This window comes from Diabrotica virgifera, chromosome 5, assembly GCF_917563875.1.
Source record: "Diabrotica virgifera virgifera chromosome 5, PGI_DIABVI_V3a".
NCBI lineage: Eukaryota > Metazoa > Arthropoda > Insecta > Coleoptera > Chrysomelidae > Diabrotica > Diabrotica virgifera.
In genome coordinates this window covers 88,813,388-88,832,985 of record NC_065447.1, presented here as the reverse complement: position 1 = coordinate 88,832,985, position 19,598 = coordinate 88,813,388, and the positions used below count along the sequence as shown (strand labels likewise).

Here is a 19,598-nt window from a genome sequence, read left to right as displayed (position 1 = left end):
TGACCGCTGAATACTCAATGTAATGGAAATTAAAGGAAACCGCACACGTCTTATGCCAGATTTATACTCAGCCTTTGCCACTGCTAATGCCGCTGTCGGAAATATTGCCCGAAATACGATATCGACGCGAGTGAAGTGTTCACACCAGTCCTCACCAATGCAGGCAATGTCCTCATGACTAATACTCACTCGCATTCGCGCTGCCTCTCCTTTGACTTCCGTCCCAAAAACCGACTTTTTGGGGAGCGCCGTGCAAGGGCAGTAGCATGAGCAGCGGCAGCGCGAGTAAGCTATTTATACATTCACGCTGCCCACTTCCCTGGCCAATTCCCTGTCCAACAGGACTGAGTGTAAATCCGGTATTATGGAAAATATAATGTCACTCAAATGAAATAAAATTTACATGAATAGATGCGTCCTGAAATTTCAATAATTTGATACCATTGCGCCAACTCTGAATTTTGCTTAATTGGGGCGTTAATTGTAATTAAAGTTTATCGAAATGGCATTTTGAAATCCATAAAACTGGCATTCATAAATAATATTAGTCTAGAGAGGCTATTGAATACAGTTTATTCACCACTACCTTGAGCCGATTAGAGGCGGTACAACTAACCACATTATACCTACTTTATTATCAATAATAATAGGAAACGATAAGAGTAAGCCTCTGCCTTAATCCCTCAGATAGATTTATGGAGTAAGCGAATGACAAGATCTTTTTTCTCTTTTTGACACACGTAAATTCATATTTGATTTTAGATTTATTTTAATTAATTTACGCTCTTGTTAATCAAAATACAGAGTTGGCGCAATGATAAAAAATGTTCGTAAATTCGGGAGAAATCTATTCATGTAAATTTTATTTCATTTGAGTGACATTATATTTTCCATAAATGTGTGCGGTGTCCTTTATGGTTTTATCGAAGAACAACATTAATAATATCAACCTCAAATGAACAATTAGCAGATTGAAAAGGTTTAGAAGAATGCTGGGAACATACATGAATGAAAATAACGATTACACGAAGGAAAAATCACAATAAGAATTAAGAAAGCGAGAAGCACCTGTATGAAAATGAAAAGAATACTAACCAGTCCAGACTTGAACTGAGAACTATAAATACGTGTAGTAAATTGTTCTATCATTCTATCTTTATAATATGTATAAGTATGGTGTGGAGATGTAGACCATGAATACGCACTGCATTCAAGCCAAGCGCTTATAGAATATTATGGAACATACCCTGGACCGATAAAATAACAGATTCAGAGGTACTCAGAAGAATAGGAAAAGAAAAATAATTACTGATAGAGATAGATATCAACTTCTACGAAACATAATTCATGGAAAAATTGCGGGAAGAAGTAGTATAGTCGCTTCAGTCCACTTCCGTGATTTCATTCTGTTCTGTACTCTGATATATTTTATATAGTCCATCCGCTATAACTTTTCCCATGCGGTACGATTCATTTTCAATCAAATTAAGTCAAAACAGAAAGTGACACGTACGCCGATGTGTGTATTATATAGTATACAGTATACAAAATGTATACACACATCGACGACGTTCGTTTCAATTTATGTTTTGACTTAATTTTATTGAAAATGAATCTTACAGCATCGGAAAAGTTATAGCGGATGGACTATATGTAGTAGTGGATCAAGGTTTCATCAACGGTTACCAATCGACGGCAAAAGTCAGACAGATTGTGACGAATTTTGTGAACTTTCTTCACATTTTCAATGTAGTTATACGGTCATTACGAAATTAACGGAACCAAAATTTGACAGTGTAGTTTGAAGAAGCCTTAGTTCCATAATATTTATTCAGCTTTTCTTTTGTTTCCTTTGCTGTTTTTTATCTCAGAATGTTTAATGACAAATCGAAAATCGTTTTTCTTCATATGCGTCATTTTTCCAAACAGGTCATGTAGCTGTAAAAAATATATTAATGAACGGCTCGCGGTAAATTTGACACGCAGGTATGCTTTAAAAGATTAGACTTTCGATAACTAATGTTTTTTGTGAGATGGTAGCGGCCCAATCGGCAAAAGAGGTTACTACTCAGACCACCAGATATTTTTTGTCAATACGTGTACACTGCGTGCACAAATAAATTATACAAGTAAAGGCATTACTCAGTACAGTGTATTTTTGTTGTATCTACACAATATATTTCAATAATCTAACAATAAAACACTGAAAACGTTTGTTTTCTATACTTCCACAAAATTTATTATAACTATGTGACTACAGCTGTTTCGGCAGAGTGCCTTTCTCAAGTGATTTAGTTTACTATGTGTTTGCCTTTTTAAAGTCTTTAACTGAAGAGATTTCATGAAGAGATAATTTATTAATTTCCATAGATTCTAATAAAGATAGCTTAAGTCCTTTATTTTGAATATGCAGAATTTGAAACTCTTCATTAAAAGAATGCTATGAACTATGAACTAGAAGGTGAAGTGTGTATGTGAAGTGTAGAAAACAAACGTTTTCAGTGTTTTATTGTTGGATAAAATTAGGGGTCGCCAAGTTCTTGAAAATTTCAAGATCTTGTCTTGATCTTGTCTTGAATTCAAGACAAGATCAAGACAAGAAGTAATTTTAAATTTCAAGACAAGACAAGAAATTTTATGTCAATACCAAGATTTCTTGTCAAGAAAACAAGAAATCTTGAAATATCTTGACTAATAATGAAAGCTCTAAAACATATTTATCTGTGAAAAAGATAACATATTTTAACATAACATAATTTATTGAACACTTTTTTGCTAAAACGATTTACAGAAATGTAAATTAAAAATAATAAATGATGCCTAATCCTGTTGAAAATAAAATTGCAAACTGAATTTTATTTTAATAACAAATTTAGCACATTTTTAAATCGGAATTGATAATCTATGAATTAAGGCAGATAAGGATAACACTTCTTATGAAGTCAACGCCTAGCCGAATTCTTGGCTTTGTTGTTAAAGCTGATCTTGCAAATAGCCTTTCCGCATGTACAGATGTTGCTTGCGTTCCGAGAAAATCCTTGGCCATTTTCGATAATGACGGGTAGACATTTTCGTGTCTTCTTCACCAATCAAGTATTTTCTCAGAATCTTCTAACCTATATATGCTTATTTTAGTATTTTTCAATTTTATACTTCCAAGATTGTAAATTATCATTATCAGCTTTCTTAAATAGGTAAGCAATATCTAAATCAAATTTGTTATTTTTTTTTAGAACTAAGTACTGGCTTTGGTATTGGATTCTGTAGATCATTCTGGGACTTATTAGGCCGTGTTAGCACGCAACGCAGTAAAAAGGTCACCGGGGAATCACCGGACCGAGTAATCAAGAAATTTCAAGATCTTGAAATTTCTTGAGTCAAGACATGATATAAGATATCAAGAAAACCTCAAGACAAGAGTTTTCAAATTTTCTTGATTTTTTCTCAAGACAAGACAAGAAGTTGTTATCAAGACAAGAATTCTTGTCTTGTCGACCCCTAGATAAAATGAACTTCCATCAAGTAACGGTCGAATCCATCAATTATATTTCAATAAGTTGCGGTTTAAATGGTTTAAGTCAGAAACAGTAGTTTAGGAATAAACAGCTAACAATTATTCAATACAGTCCTTTAAATATCAAAAAACAAATAATCAATTTCATCATCAATAAGTAGTTGACGTAGGTATATCACACAGTATGTAAATATACCATTCCAAATCACGTGATATAATATGGCCGAAGGAGGGCAAAAATGTCATAATATAATCTTTACATCAGTTTTTGTAAAGAATATCCTGAGTGGTTTTGTTTTTTATTGTTAATTGAGCAGCGAAATTGTGATAACAAATTAAATATACAATAGTTTATCGCCTAAAGAACTGAATTCTCCCATAGTAGTTATTGACACAAACTGGTAACTACTATGGGACAATTCAGTTCTGTAGGCGATAAACCACTTCATATTTAATTTGCTATCACAATTTCGCAGATTTCGCTACACACTTAACAAAAAATAACAACCAAACAGGCTCTTCTTTACAAATTAATGTCGATGTAAACATTAGATACAATATGACATTTGCCCTCCGTCGGCCATTCTGACAGTTCATTGGAATGCCTAATTGTTCGGCTGGACATGGGGAGTATACATTGAGTAAATTATGGCAACTGCGGTTTCTCGGTGACAATATGTTCTTCTTATTCTTCTTCTTTTTGTATAGACATGACTCTGCATGTGTTTTCAATGTGCCTCTAGTAAGTTGTCGTTCCATCGTTTTCGTGGTCTTCCCACTAATCGTCTTCCTATTGGGGAACCAGAGACATGTTAACCGTAGACATATTTAGCAAAAAATCGTAACGCGCGGCAGTCGATATGTGGTCTGTCTATCTCTTTTTACTAAGCGATACCGCTCATATGACGGACAAAGATGGCTAGACCACTCAAAATGAATATTGACCAATGCGCGTGCTTGATATTGGCGTTACACCTCGATGCACAGAGCGGCCCATAGCTAGCCTAATCTACAGGTTATTATATCTATGTGGGAAACCGTCTCCGCTGTCCTTACTACTCTATTTCTTGTCATTCGACTTATGTGGTCATTCCATTCTATTCTTCTGTTTCTTACCCAATTATTAATGTTGTCCACCTTGCATCTCCGTCGTATATCTCTGTACTTCTAGCTCTTTCCCATAGAGTCTTACCATTGATTTTTCGGAGGGTTTTCATCTCTGCTGTTTCGAGCAATATTTTTGTCCTCTCTATGTCGGGTCGTGTTTCAGCCGCGTTTGTCAATATTGGTTTGATGACTGTTTTGTAAATTCTGCCTTTCATTTCTTTTCCGATATGTTTATTTCTATACAGGGTGTCCAAAAACTCTACCGACAAACGAAGACAGAAGATACCTCAGAAAATTTTAAGACAATTTAACCAAATTCACCTAGTCCGAAAATGCTTCCTAAGGGAGCTATAGCTCTTTGAAGATGGCGTCTTGTAATTAGTTTTTCTTAAATACCTCCAGAACGCCTCTAGTTAGAAAAACGAAAATTGATACGCGTATTTATCTTCCTGACATAAAGCGATTCCATCCATTGCGAATTTCTAGTACCAGTCATAGGCGTCCGTTTGGGTAGGGTAACGGATATTTTATCGCATAACTTTTTTTTTAATTTTAAGCATGTTTGACTCTGGATTATTAAATTCTGAGGCATTCTAGTACTAAAAGGTATTCTTACTTTAAGTCAGTAGAATACAGCGTTTTCTAGAAAAATCGATTTGAAAATTTTTCGTCTCTTGAATTTGAAAAGAAAATTTTTTTCAAAAAAACGGTGTATTTTACCAACTTAAGGCGAAAGTAACTTTAAGTACTAGAATACCTCGTAATTTAATAATCTACTGTCAAAAATGCTTAATAATGAAAGACAAAAAAAGTTATGCTATAAAATAACCGTTGACCTACCCCAAACCGACGCATATGACCGGTACTAGAAAATCGCAATTAATGAAATCGATTCATCTTTGGAATATAATTAGACGTACAAGTTTTCGTTTTCGTAAATAGATTTTTTTATTTTTTTTTGGAATTCAAAAAACGAAAAATTTTCAATTTTTCTAGAAAACGGTGTACCCTATCTACTTAAAATAAGAGTACCTTTTGGTATTAAAATACCTCACAATTTAATAATCCAGAGTCAAAAGTGCTTAAAAATTAAATACAAAAAGTTATGAGATAAAGTAACCGTTGCTCTACTCAAAACGGACGCCTATGACCGGTACTAGAAATTTGCAATAGATGAAATCGATTTATCTCTGGAAGATAAATACGCATACCAATTTTTGTTTTTCTATATAAAAGCGTTCGGAGGTATTTAAGAAAAACTAATTACCAGAGGCCATATTCAAATAGCTTTAGCTCCCTTAGGAAGCATTTTCGGACTAGGTGAATTGAGTTAAATTGTCTTAAAATTATCTGAGGAATCTCCTGTCTTCGTTTGTCGGTAGAGTTTCTGGACACCCTGAATATTGTGTCATTCAGGCAACCTGTGTCTTTGTTTACTCTATTCACTTGATCTTCCACTTCTGTTTCGAGCCTTCCGTAGCTAGATAGTGTGATGCCTAGATACTTAAACTCCATAACTTGTTCTATTATCTGACCCTCTAGCTCCAATTTACATATTATTAGATTTGCTGTTGTAACCATGAATCTTGTCTTTTTTTTGGGGAAATTAACATGTTAAATTTTCTGGCGGTTATGTTAAATTGGTGCAGCATACGTTGTAAATCATCTTCACTTTGAGAGATTAGTATTGCATCGTCTGCATAGCAGATTATTTTAAGTTGTTTTTCTCCCATTTGGTACCCTTTTTTAGTTCTTATTTTTTTTTTATTTCATCCATGATCAGGTTGAACAATAAAGGACTCAAGGAATCCCCGTCTTATCCCATTGCCGGCTTCAATTGGGTAGGTTATTTCATCTTCTACTTTTACTTTTATAGTGTTGTTCTGGTAGATGTCGGTGACAATATGGTTGTTAGTAGGTTTGTTCTAGCATCAGTTTCAAACGGTTTGAAACCATCAGCGAATAGCGGACCAGCGCGAGTAGATGGGATAGCACTGGTGACTGTATTATGTTCTCTCACTGACCAACTATTTGCTGATGGTTTCTGACTAGTTTGACTGTTTGCTAGAACAAACCTAGTATTAAGGGGCAAAACCTCAAAATTTACAATTCATTTCGGCTGACACAAATAAACGTCAAAACATGACAATGACTTGGCCTGAGGGAATGAGAAAATTGTGTCTGTTTAATTTTGAAATTACTTTAGAAACATTTTAAAAATTAAAGTAAAATTATTAACTAATGAATTATATCCTTCGTTTTTGATTTATTTATGGACAGCGTTGCTTCCAAATTCACTCATTCTATTCGTTCTACAGCTCTATTGCACCAAAACTCGTACTCGAACAGAAGCTTCAACTAACACAAGTTAGCGCAGCTGCCACAATGATTTCAATGTATGTTCCCTATGTCCAGCTGTACGATTTACGTACTGTATAATAATTATACAGTGCGTCCATAAAGTAACGCATAAATTCGTTATTTCGTAAACCGGCGACTTCAACAAAAAATCCCGAAACAGGTCGATTTTTATTTTTAAATTACGATTTTTTGGAATATATATCATACTAGTGACGTCATCCGTCTGGGCGTGATGACGTAATCGATGATTTTTTTAAATGAGAATAGGGGTCATGTGATAGCTCATTTGAAAGGGTATTCAATTCTCTATTCACCAATGTAAACATTAACCTAATTATTTATACAGGGTGTTCAAAAAAACATTTTTTAAATTAAAATAATTGAGACAAAAAGAAGAATATATGTAATTTATTTAATTCAAAATGCGTTTTACTACTGTCAGAAAATAGAAAAAAAAATTTATTTCACAAATAAACATTGATTTTCGCTTAAACGAAATTTTCAAGAGGCAGGTGGGTGGAAGCTTTAACATTGAATTTAAGCGAAAAACAATATTTATTTGTAAAATAAACATTTTTTCCTGTTTTCTGACAACATTAAAACGTATTTTGAATTAGATAAATTATATACATTTTTCTTTTTGTCTCAATTATTTTAATTAATAAAATGTTTTTTTGAACACCTTGTATAAATAATTATGTTAATGTTTATATTATGGAATAGAGAATTTAATACCCTTTCAAATGAGCTATCACTTGACCCCTATTCTCATTTAAAAAATCATCGATTACGTCATCACGCCCAGATGGATGACGTCACTAGTATGATGGATATGCCAAAAAATCGGAAATTAAAAATAAAAATCGACCTGTGTCGGGAGTTTTCCTTAAAGTCGCCGGTTTACGAAATAATGAATTTATGCGTAACTTTATGGACGCACTGTATATTATATTAAAATTTCTTAATTACAAATTTAGTTTACTATTGAAAAAGTACATATTTTATTGCCGTACCGAATTCTGGATATCCCCTGTCCATATCTCTTGGATGGGCGTAACATCCATCTAGTTTCACGTAGTCTACATCCCATGACGCAAATGTTTCTGCATCTCTTTGAAGACTACCTAAAACACCGGGATAACCAGCGCAAGTGTAATTACCGTAATCCTCGTAGATACCGAACTTAAGACCTTTGGAATGAACCTGTAACAAAAAAAGAATTAAACTATTTTATGTCAGTTTAACCAAAATTATAGTTAGATAGTATTAAAATAATAATTTCCTATAAAAATAAAAATGTATACCATTTTTTGTTCAGTGGCAATGCGAAGTCTTATTGGAGTCTCATCGGAGAGACGTAGGCCTGCTGCTCCATAAGTGACCATCAACGAGAGTTCATCCACCACACCGCAACTGACGTGAATGCATTAGGTGACTAGCATCATCTGGCAATTGAAAGGTAAAGTTTTCAATCCTAATAGCGACATTAATAATATTGAAAAATATTAAAAATTTTACTAAAAGATTTTTAAATTGAAAACTTATTGGTCCATTTCCCTGGTGACACCTCCAAGGCTTCTACAATATGCAAGCAAAATGGATGCTGCAGTGAAGACAAAAGGGAAGGAATTCTACACTATGCAATTCACAACCCCCGTCTGCAGCTTGGTAAAGATCCAACGGAAAATGGACCTAGTTACTCTATAGGAGTAACACTAATATAAAAATAAAAATATATACCATTTTTATTCAGTTGCAATGCGAAGGCAAAACAATCTTATTTTTCACTTAGAATACGGAGTGCAGTCCAGCACTCTGAATCGACGATTTTCGGCTCTTATTGGAGTCTCATCGGAGAGACGTAGGCCTGCGGCTCCATACTCTAAGTGACCAACAACGAGAGTTCATCCCCCACACCGCAACTGACGTGAATGGATTAGGTGACTAGCGTCATCTGGTAATTGAAAGGTAAAGTTTTCAATCCTAATAGCGACATTAATAATATTGAAAAATATTAAAAATATTACTAAAAAATTTTTAAATAGAAAATTTATTGGTCCATTTCCCTGGTGACACCTCCAAGGCTTCTACAATATTCAAGCAAAATAGATGCTGTAGTGAGGATACAGTATTCAGTTTAAAAATCTTTTAGTAATATTTTTTAATATTTTTTCAAAATTATTAATGTCGCTATTAGGATTGAAAACTTTACCTAATAATTTCCTGTTTTTTCACTATTGTTACCGATATCATTGTTCATCATCTTCTAGTAGCCTCCTTTTAGCTCCGTGCCATCTTTACCACAAGAATTGCCGCAGCATGATCAAATTGGGAAATTTTCCCTTCCGAGGAATTTCATTTTCCTTAAAATAATTTCGGGATAACCCAAGTTTTACTTGTATATGTATAAGAATATTTCCGTTGTGTTGTGAAGTAAACACATTCTTCTTTTCTATCTAACCAATCGTTCTTCTTCTTAAGTTCCATCTTCTATCGAAGGTTGGAAATCATCATGGTAATGCGGACCCTGTTGATTGCCGCTTAATTGATTGTTGATTGCCGATTGTTGATTGTTGATTGCCGATTGCCGTAAGTTCTTAAGCCAGAATGTTCTTCGTCTTCCCACATTTCGCTTTCCTCGGATTTTGCCTTGCATAATAAGTTGTAATAATGAGCATTTTTGCCCTCTTATCACATGTCCCAAGTACTCAAGTTTTCGTCTTTTCCGGTTGATTTCCTATCCTTCTAGTTACTTCCACGTTCGACATCAATCATTGGGCGAACCAATTTGTTCTCAAGACCACTAAGTTTTAGGATAAACGAGCATGACTTATATAACAAAAACAGAGACTTCGACAAATTCCAGATATACAAATATGCCTGAGACAACGAACGCAGATGCAGATTACAATGAAAAGCAAAAGATGCATTAATAGTAATGAACGAAACAGACTACAAAAAGAGAAAAACCAAAGAAGCAGCCCTCAACTGCATGAAGAAAAATGTGTAGCAAACCCATCAATAGAATGTAGCAGACTCTGGTTATCAATATTAAAAGAAGAAGTCAGCAACAAGAATATACCAAGATTAATGGAATAATAGAAGATCACAGATACACTATCTACAACTAACTACATAATTCATAAAAACAAGGATTGGATATCAAGCCGAGAGTACAACATCACTCAAAACTTTCGACTCAAAACATAGCTATTTGCCTACAAGATCGAGACGAGACCGAGTCTGTCCAATTGCCAAGTTCCCTGTCCATTTTCCTGCGAATTAATGAACAACTATACAGGCTAAAATACCTCTTTGGTTAATAACAATCTTTTTTGAAAACCATTTCGGATTGGTGGTCGAAACGTAAAAACAAATGGAAAATATAGTTTTTATTACAATCAATAATTGTAGTTTCATCCCATATAAATACAATATTTAAACATATGCAAGGTGAAAGATATATTACATAGTTAATTCACGGACACGTCATTCATTCATGAACATGGTCATGACCTTTGTAAGTGTCTGCATATGCAGTCGTGTTCACGAATGGGTTAAATGTGTTCGATGAAGATAGCGTATGCACGAAAACGACAGATGTATGAAGATAAAATAGGCAAATGGACTAAAATCAAGAATAAAATGTTTTATTCATAACATCTACAAGAAATAGTTTTCGTTAAATTTAATATCCATTTTTCTTTTGTTACCATTGCAAAGCTCCATTATTTTTTAGGAGTGTCTGTAGTCTCAAACAAACCACGTTCCTTTGTTTATTTAATTGAGTAACATATTTTTAAAAGCAGTTTTTAAGTAACGTTTTGCGTAGAATAAATTTAAGAAACCCATTAGCATAATAACATACATATTCATATTTTGTTTCAAGAAACAATTGACTTTAGATTCTTCTTAAAGATATGAAAAGTAAAATGAGTTTGACCTTGATCTTCTAATTGAGTCCACATTAATTTGCACCTTAGGTGTATTAAGTAATTTAATGGTTGAGAGATCGATTGTTTTATAACAAAAAATAGTAAAAAGTGAAGTTTAATTACTATCAACATAATATAGTCCAGGCTGTATTGTCGCCACCGTTAGGTGAAGTATTCCGATTCGATTTTTTTTGCACAAACTTGATCAAAAAGAGGGCCTTATACTAAATCCACAGGGTGTCAGTCGGTACAGTGGTCGAAAAATTTGTTAAACAATTTTTTTTAAACAAATTCACAAAAACAATTTTTTACTTCGAACAAATTTTTTTTTAGATCATTTGGATCATTCGGAGCAAAAATTGTGATTTTTGTTGTAAGTTGAGTTGTAATTGGTGTAACCGTAAATAAACTATTTATTTATTATTTATTTATTTATTTATTTTTCTCTAAAATTGATTGTTGTCGAGTTATACGCGATTTAAAATTAACGCGATAATAATAACCGTAAAATATTTTCAAGTATACATGGTGTCTCTATAATATCAAAATAACGAGCAACTTTGTTATTTTTTATAGAATGCCATTATCTAGGAGGAAAACGATAATATATCGGTCAGAGCCGTATGATGCTAGTATTCGAAATGCCGCCCCTCAAATATAACTTAACCTTTATTTTTATTAAATGCAACTGCACAAAATGAACACACTTTTATTTCAAAACAAAACATAATTTAAATTAAATGAAATACGTATTAACATTAAATAACATTTACAGAAATTACAATTTTACCCTTCTGACTTTAATTTTCGCAAATTCGTCAATCAGATTGGAGTAGTCTAAAGTAGCAGTCAGTGAGGACTCCATTGAAATGAGTGCTAATGAGTTTTTAATAATTTTTAATTTTGAAAAACTTCTTTCCCCACTCACTACCTAGACAGGGAGTGTTCATAAAATTTTTAACGATACAACTACATTTGGGTGTACAGAAATAGTTCAAAACTTCTAAAGTTTTCATGGACTATGTTATCATTTGGGATATATCACATAATTCTTCTAAATTCTAGAAGATCATTTGCATGTATATCCGATTCTTTTTCTATTGAAAGTATTGAATGAAGATTCATACAATATTTTTTTAGTGTTTTATCATTTATTTCCCCCAATTTAAAAATATCATCAAAAATTTATTTATTTATGAATTTCTAGAAGCGAAAATCGAACGATCAAAGAATTAATGACAATGTCTAAAATATAGATGAAAAAAATTATTTTAAATTTATCTTTTTTTGTTAAGAGCTCATCCATAGATTTTTCGTCATCAAATTGACGCTTTTTTCTCCTAGCTCGAATTTCATTTTTCGCTGGAAATTCGGAGCTTATATCAAGATTTTCTGCAATTTCATTAGCAGTAATTTTCGTTTGGTCATAGCCAGATTGTCTGTAACTTTTAATTGTTTTTATTGTTTCTGACAACCTTTTTGCACAATCTGACAAATTTATAGCTACATGTTGCAACATCTTCGAGACTGAGACCGAATTTATATGAAATAAAATATCATGCCAAAAAACTACACCGCATATAAATTTATAATTTTTAATATTCTTTGCTAATCCTCGTGCTTTGATTTTAGTTTCTGTATCTTGGTTGACTTCTTCTATTATTTCGAATAAGGCATCATATATTTCACAAAATTGAAATCTTAAAGGTTTCAATGCATCTATTCGACTTGACCATCTACTAGTATCGCTTAACGGTTTAAAAGTTAGTTGTGAAACATGTTTTCTCAGAGCTTCGCAACGCTTTGTAGAACCAGAAAAAAAAGTGTACAGCTCTTGTATAACACAAAAAAGGTTATTGTTTCTGTAGAAGAAGACGATTTCACTTTAAAACTAAGTTTACAGAGTAGCATGAGGCACTCTTTAGCCTAACGTCAGACAAGCGATAATTTGCCGTAAGAGCAGTAAAATGAAGCGCCAAAATGGGTCCGGTGAGAGTAGTGGATAGCCAGACGAGCTGTAAAATATCGCGCAGCAACATAGCAACATAGGATAGGACTTACTTTTCGCGCTTCATTTTACTGCTCTTACGGCGACATAAATTATCGCTTGCCTGGCCTTAGCCTTAAACTAGAGTGACACACACCATCGGATATTTTTCAAATATTCTATTTTGCACACCCTTTCTTTTTCCTATGATTATTTTGATTATTTTCATTTTACTGATTATGCTGCCCCCTTGCGATGCCGCCTGATGCGACTGCCTTACCGCATCATAGCACCGCACGGCCCTGAGATCGGTACGATAAAGTTCTCGGGCGGCGTTCCATCCAGAGATTTAATGTTTATTTTCATACCAAATTGCTCACAGGTCAATTTTATTGCATAATGGTTAATGCTTATTAATCGTTTTCAATTTCATTAAATGAACCTTCGATTTAATATGATAGTGATTTCTAATAATGATAATAATTTCTAATTACATGAACCTTATATTTAATATGATAATGATTATAATGATTACTAATCACAACTATTTGAGATTGTAATGAAGTAGAACAGACTTTGTATTTAGCTTTATAGGTCTGGATCCCGCGTATGAAAAAAAAGTTGATTAATAGCAAGCTGAAAATTTGTTAATAGCTTAAGGGTGTCTAGTCGGATAATCTTTGATATATGGGAATACTGGAACAGGGGCAGTTTTAATTGTGGAACAGGTTAAAAATTTGGAACGGTGAGACCACGAAAACGGCACATTTATTTTGTCCGACAGAATAGACTTAAACTCTCCGAACACAGATTAAACTCTCATGCAAAAATCAGACTGCTATTTATCACCTGTCATAATTCCTGTTATTTGAAATATTCTACATGTTCCACTCATTAAAACGCCCATTTGGTGATAAATAGCAATCTGATTTCTGCATGAGGGTTTAATCTCTGTTCGGAGAGTTTAAGTCTATTCTGTCGGACAAAATAAATGTGCCGTTTTCGTGGTCTCACCGTTCCAAATTTTTAACCTGTTCCACAATTAAAACTGCCCCTGTTCCAGTGTTCCCATATATCAAAGATTATCCGACTAGACACCCTTAAGCTTTTAACAAATTTTCAGCTATTTCTCAATCAACTTTTTTTTATACGCGGGATCCAAACCTATTATAAATATTTGTATTTTTTTATTGGAGCATGTTTTGAAAAATCAAGAAATTAATATATTTCTATAATTAATTAACTATAATTAATATTGCAAGGACTGCAAAGTAATAGTTAGTGAGACAGTAAGCCAACAACATAAGCTGCTTGTTCTGGACATCGAAGTAAAAAGCGAAACTAAACAAAAATATCGGAGAGGACCACAAAAAAATCAAGTAATGGATGCTAAAAGATGAGAAAGAAGGTCTATTCAGGGAAAGAATAGTAGAAAAAATATGTTGGAACATGAAAGGAAGCCCTAACACAATTTGGAGAAAAATGGCCAATATTATTAGAGATACGGCTATTGAAATACTTGGGAAAACGTCAGGAAAGAAGTCTGAGGATAAAGAGACTTGGTGGTGGTCAAATGAAGTACAAGGAAAAATAACAGAGAAGGGCAAATTATATAAAAAGTGACAAGAAACCAGATCGGACATAGATCTTCAAAACTATATGGTCGCCAAAAAGGAAGCGAAAGTAGTAGTAGCAAAAGCTAAAGCAGAAGCGTATTCAAACCTATACGATCAACTTGATACCAGGGAAGGCGAAGCAAAGATATATAAAATAGCCAACCAGAGAGCAAAGAACGCAAGAGATTGTAATCAGATTAGATGTATCCGAGATGAAAATAATCAAATACTAATTCACGAAAAGGATATCAGAAAGAGATGGAGAAAGTATTTTGACAGTTTATTAAATGAAGAATTTGACAGACAGCCTGTGGAGTTAACGGAGACAGTAACAGCAATGATTACCAGAATAACAAACGAGGAAGTAGCTCAAGCGCTTCAAAAAATAAAGAAAGGAAAAGCAGTCGGACCAGACGATATTCCTGGGGAAGTATGGAGAGCATTAAGAGAAATAGGAATAAGTTGGCTAGCAGATATATTTAATAGAATTATAAAAGTTAGACAAATGCCAGACGAATGGAGAAGCAGTATATTAGTACTTCTCTACAAAAACAAGGGAGACATACAACAATGTACAAACTACAGGGCTATAAAACTACTTAGCCACACGATGAAAATATGGATGGATAGACGGATACAAGATATGAGATACGTGAAGAACCCGAAATATCCGATAATCAATTTGGCTTTATGCAGGGCAGATCAACAACAGATGCAATTTTTATTGTAAGGCAACTGATGGAAAAATACAGGAATAAAGAGACCAACGCTCATATGGTATTCATTGATCTTGAGAAAGCATATGATAGAGCTCCTCGAGGGATTCTGTGGTGGGCACTCAATAAGAAAGGAGTCCCAGGCGAATATGTAAATATTGTGAGAGATATGTATAAGGGAGTAACGACTAGTGTTAGGACAAGTGTCGGAGAGACTGATTAATTTCAGGTAAAAGTAGGATTGCACCAAGGCTCGGTGCTTAGTCCTTATTTATTCTCATTAGTTTTGGACCAGATCACAGCGAAACTACAGGGTAGCATTCCATGGTGCCTAATGCATGCTGATGATGTAGTGTTAATAGGAAATAGTGAAAGAGACTTAGAACAAAAACTGGAACAGTGGAGACAAGCTCTGGAGGAAAAAGGTTTAAAACTTAGTGGGACAAAAACCTTCTGCTTATATTTGAACGAAGGATCCTGAGAGGAATATTCGGTGGCATCTGTGAAAATGGTATTTGGAGGAGGAGGTACAACTACGAGGTATACCATAGATATAAACATATATTTGGTGGTAAAGACGTAGTATCTCTTATAAGAATAGGAAGACTAAGATGGGCGGGACATCTAGCAAGATCACAGCATAACAACCCTGCTAGAAGAATCCTTATGTCACAACCTGTGGGAAGTAGAAATAGGGGTAGGCCAAAACCTAGATGGAAGGATGGTGTAGATGAGGATGGAAGAAAAATAGGCGCAGCAAACTGGCAACGGTTGGCAATGGATAGGACTGACTGGCGTAATAGACTTGGGAATGTCGAGGCTCTTTCATAGGGCTGTAGCACCATTGATGATGATGAATAATTAATATCTATTATTAAAGTCTATAAGATAGGGACGATAGAAAATTTGTATATATAAATAAAAATCGGGCGTATGAGAGAGTATCTGTCATACGATTGATTTTTTTTAAGATTACGTTATTTTAGAAAAAAAAGTTACAATAGTTGAAAGATTATCATAAATATTATAGGCCTGGATCCCGCGTACCAAAAAAAGTTGATTAATAGCAAGCTGAAAATTTGTTAATAGCTTAACGGTATCTAGTCGGACAAACTTTGATGTACGGGAACACTGGGACAGGGGAAGTTTTAATTCGGGAACAATTTAAAAATTTGGAACGTTAGATTACGAAAACGTCCCATGTATTTTGTCGGACAAAACATCCAATTGATTTGTTACCCTTTCATTAAACTCTCATGCCAAAATCCGACTGCTATTACTAACCGACATGATTCCTGTCATTTAACATGTTCTTCGTATTCCACTCATTAAAATGCCCAGTTGGTGATAAACACCAGTCTGATTTTTGCATGAGAGTTTAATGAAATGGTATCAAATCAATTGGAAGTTCTGTCTGACAAAATACATGGAATGTTTTCGTAATCTGACGTTCCAAATTTTTAACCTGTTCCACAATTAAAACTTCCCCTGTTCCAGTGTTCCCATACATCAAAGTTTGTCCGACTAGACACCGTTAAGCTATTAACAAATTTTCAGCTGGCTATTAATCAACTTTTTTTTGGTACGCGGGATCCAGGTCTGTTATTATATTATTATACAATTTATGCTTCTTTTGATATAACAAAACATAGGTTAAACATCGGGTCAATAATAAGATAAATACTAATGGATTAGGTTGTAGAATTTAAATTTAAATTACGGTCGTTAACAATTTAGACATTTGACAAATTTTATTTGTCAAATCACTTCGAGTTGTTCACTGATCACTGTCACTAGGGAAGGTTGTTTGCAAATATAATATATTATTCAGGATTTTTATTAAGAATATTTTAATGAACTTAGTTATGTATACGTTATGGAAGTGGATAAAACACTTCATTTTTTTTTATTATGCACTACACATTATCTTATCAGAAAATGTGATTCAGAAAACACGCTATTAGGCATCATGTCACAATAATTTCTCGTGGTTTAGAGTGAGATAGGACAATTATTATATCGCCAGTCCAGAATAAATATTTCCGCAATGAGACTATAACCAAATATTTCCAAAACAGAGGTTAGGCTCTTCTATCTGAAAAATAAACTTTCCAGAAAGGAACTCAACAAACACTTCAAGAATGCTACTGTTACCCAAAAGAATATTATCTTTTAAAGAGCATTTGTCAAAAACTGCCTAAACGCTGACTACAAGAAACAACATATAAAAGCCCTTCGGTACTACAGCTTGTTTTTTCAACTGCTAAATAATGTGCTCCAATTTGATTACAGAGCCCTCACGTTAAAAGGGTGGACACTTAGCTGCACACGACGCGCGACGATGAGGATCATATTTGGGCAAAAGTAAAAACGTGGTAATAGAAATTACAATAGCGTCAAATTTCCGGTGTAATTTTATATCAGAATGACATAAATCTGAGAAGTCGAGCTTGTTTCTGAGGTGCGTTCAATTTGGGCCCTGTGGTAGCTTGTCTGGGAGTCAAAGTGGTAGATTTAAGTATTTTCCTAACTATTCACTGAGTGAGGGTGACACCTTGAACATTCCTCAAGGATTATTGAAGCTCAACTCCTGTCTTCTACCGATTCTGCAAAGCACTCAGAACAATGAATCAACCATCCCTCTCTGGCATTACACGTCGCCGGCCTAAATATGGTCGTCACATATAACTACCGATCTCATAGTATGGACGGTAAGCTCCTGAGACTGCAGACTGCGTCATAAGGAGGCGACGGGCGACAATCCTCTAATAGCGCTCTTGTAATTATGCAATTACCTGGGTCGCCTTCACTGGTGAAGTATTATTATTAAATACTCACTTACTGCACTTCGAAGTGTACACCAGTGGCGGCCGGTGAGGTAGTGCCATAGAGCCATGGCACTACCTTGCTAACTATGCAGAAACATATTTTTTATCTTAAAAACATCTTAATGCCTGTTAATTTTCTGATTATTTCTCTTTATTTTCATAAATTATATCAAATTTGGCAACTGTGTAGCGTAATGCAAATCTACCGACTCTGGCCACCCACAGCTGATCGGATAAGGGATGAAGATCACAAAAATCCCAGTGCCGAACGGCATAGTGTCTCGGTAGAAAAGAGAAAGATTGTATGAGCATCCTGTGTAAGTGACAGAGATAGAGCGGTATTGCACTTTTAATATACGTTTAAATTGGACTCTCCGTGCCTGGCTCGAAATCTCGAAAAGAAAGTTAGTGGATCTTAAGATACAATGTTTTAGATCTATTTCTAGTCTCTTTACGCGTTCGCTTGACGCTATTGTGTTTATTATCTACTACTGTATTTTATATTTGTGTTTATACTCTACTATATTTTTTAATTTGTAATTATTAGTGCGTTGTGGTCGTGGGTGTCGTAGGTATAAAAATAATATTTTGATTATTTTCTACGTTTAATTTATTTTTTGACAATGAATCAAATTAGTATATTAAAAAACTCTTTTGGTGGTTTTTCGTTAGAAAAAAAACTATAAATTAAAGAACTCGGTCGGCCTTTACCGATTTAAAAATTGAAAAACAAAGTAGAAATGGACAAAAACTTCGCTGTAGTAAGTTTAATAAAACTATTTATGATAAAAATAGCTGGTTGTGTGGTTGCGAACAAACTAATAAACTGTTCTGTTTTGTATGCGTTTTGTTTGGAGGTGACGAGACTTGGTCAAACAAAGGCACCGATGATCTTGTACATATATGGGAGAAATTGAAATCTCATGAAAAATCTAAAGTGCACATGAATAACGTTTTTAGCTTTTCAATGCTTGGTAAGTTAAATATAAAAACCCAATTAAATTCAGCTTATCGTGATACTCTAATTAAACATAATGAACAGGTAGATAAGAATCGATATGTCTTGAATCAAATCATAAATTGTGTAAGGTTTTGTGGAGCTTTTGAGTTAGCTCTAAGAGGTCACGACGAAACGAAAAATTCAGACAACAGAGGCATATTTAAGGAGCTGGTCAATTTTAGCGCTGAATTAGATAACGACTTAAAGGTTCACATTCAAAGTTCCAAATCTTTTAAAGGTACCTCAAAAATGAATACAAAAAGGTAGGAACACAAAATGAACTACTGGAGTGCATGTTAGATGTTTACCACGAGGAAATTAAGAAAGAAATTGAAAATTCTCCTTATGTTGCAGTGATTGCCGATGAAACCACAGACGTTGCTGGTGAATTTCAATTAGTTATAGTCTTCCGATATTTGTGTAAAGGACGGCCAGTTGAGAGATTTTGGAGATTTTACGTGCCGGTCGGACATGATGCTAAGTCAATCGCTGAATGTATTTTAAATGTTTTAAATCCCTCGTTAAAACATACTC

At 34.1% G+C, this 19,598-nt stretch overlaps 1 protein-coding gene across 1 annotated transcript in view; it reads right to left on the bottom strand.

Moving 5' to 3' along the window:
- The window catches only part of LOC114326855 (alpha-N-acetylgalactosaminidase), a 362,570-nt gene that overhangs the window by 206,133 nt on the left and 136,839 nt on the right, over positions 1-19,598 (bottom strand). Inside the window, exon 4 of the mRNA XM_028275311.2 lies at positions 7,996-8,185. Coding sequence (XP_028131112.1) covers positions 7,996-8,185 — 190 coding nt within the window. The remainder of the gene's footprint in view (positions 1-7,995; positions 8,186-19,598) is intronic.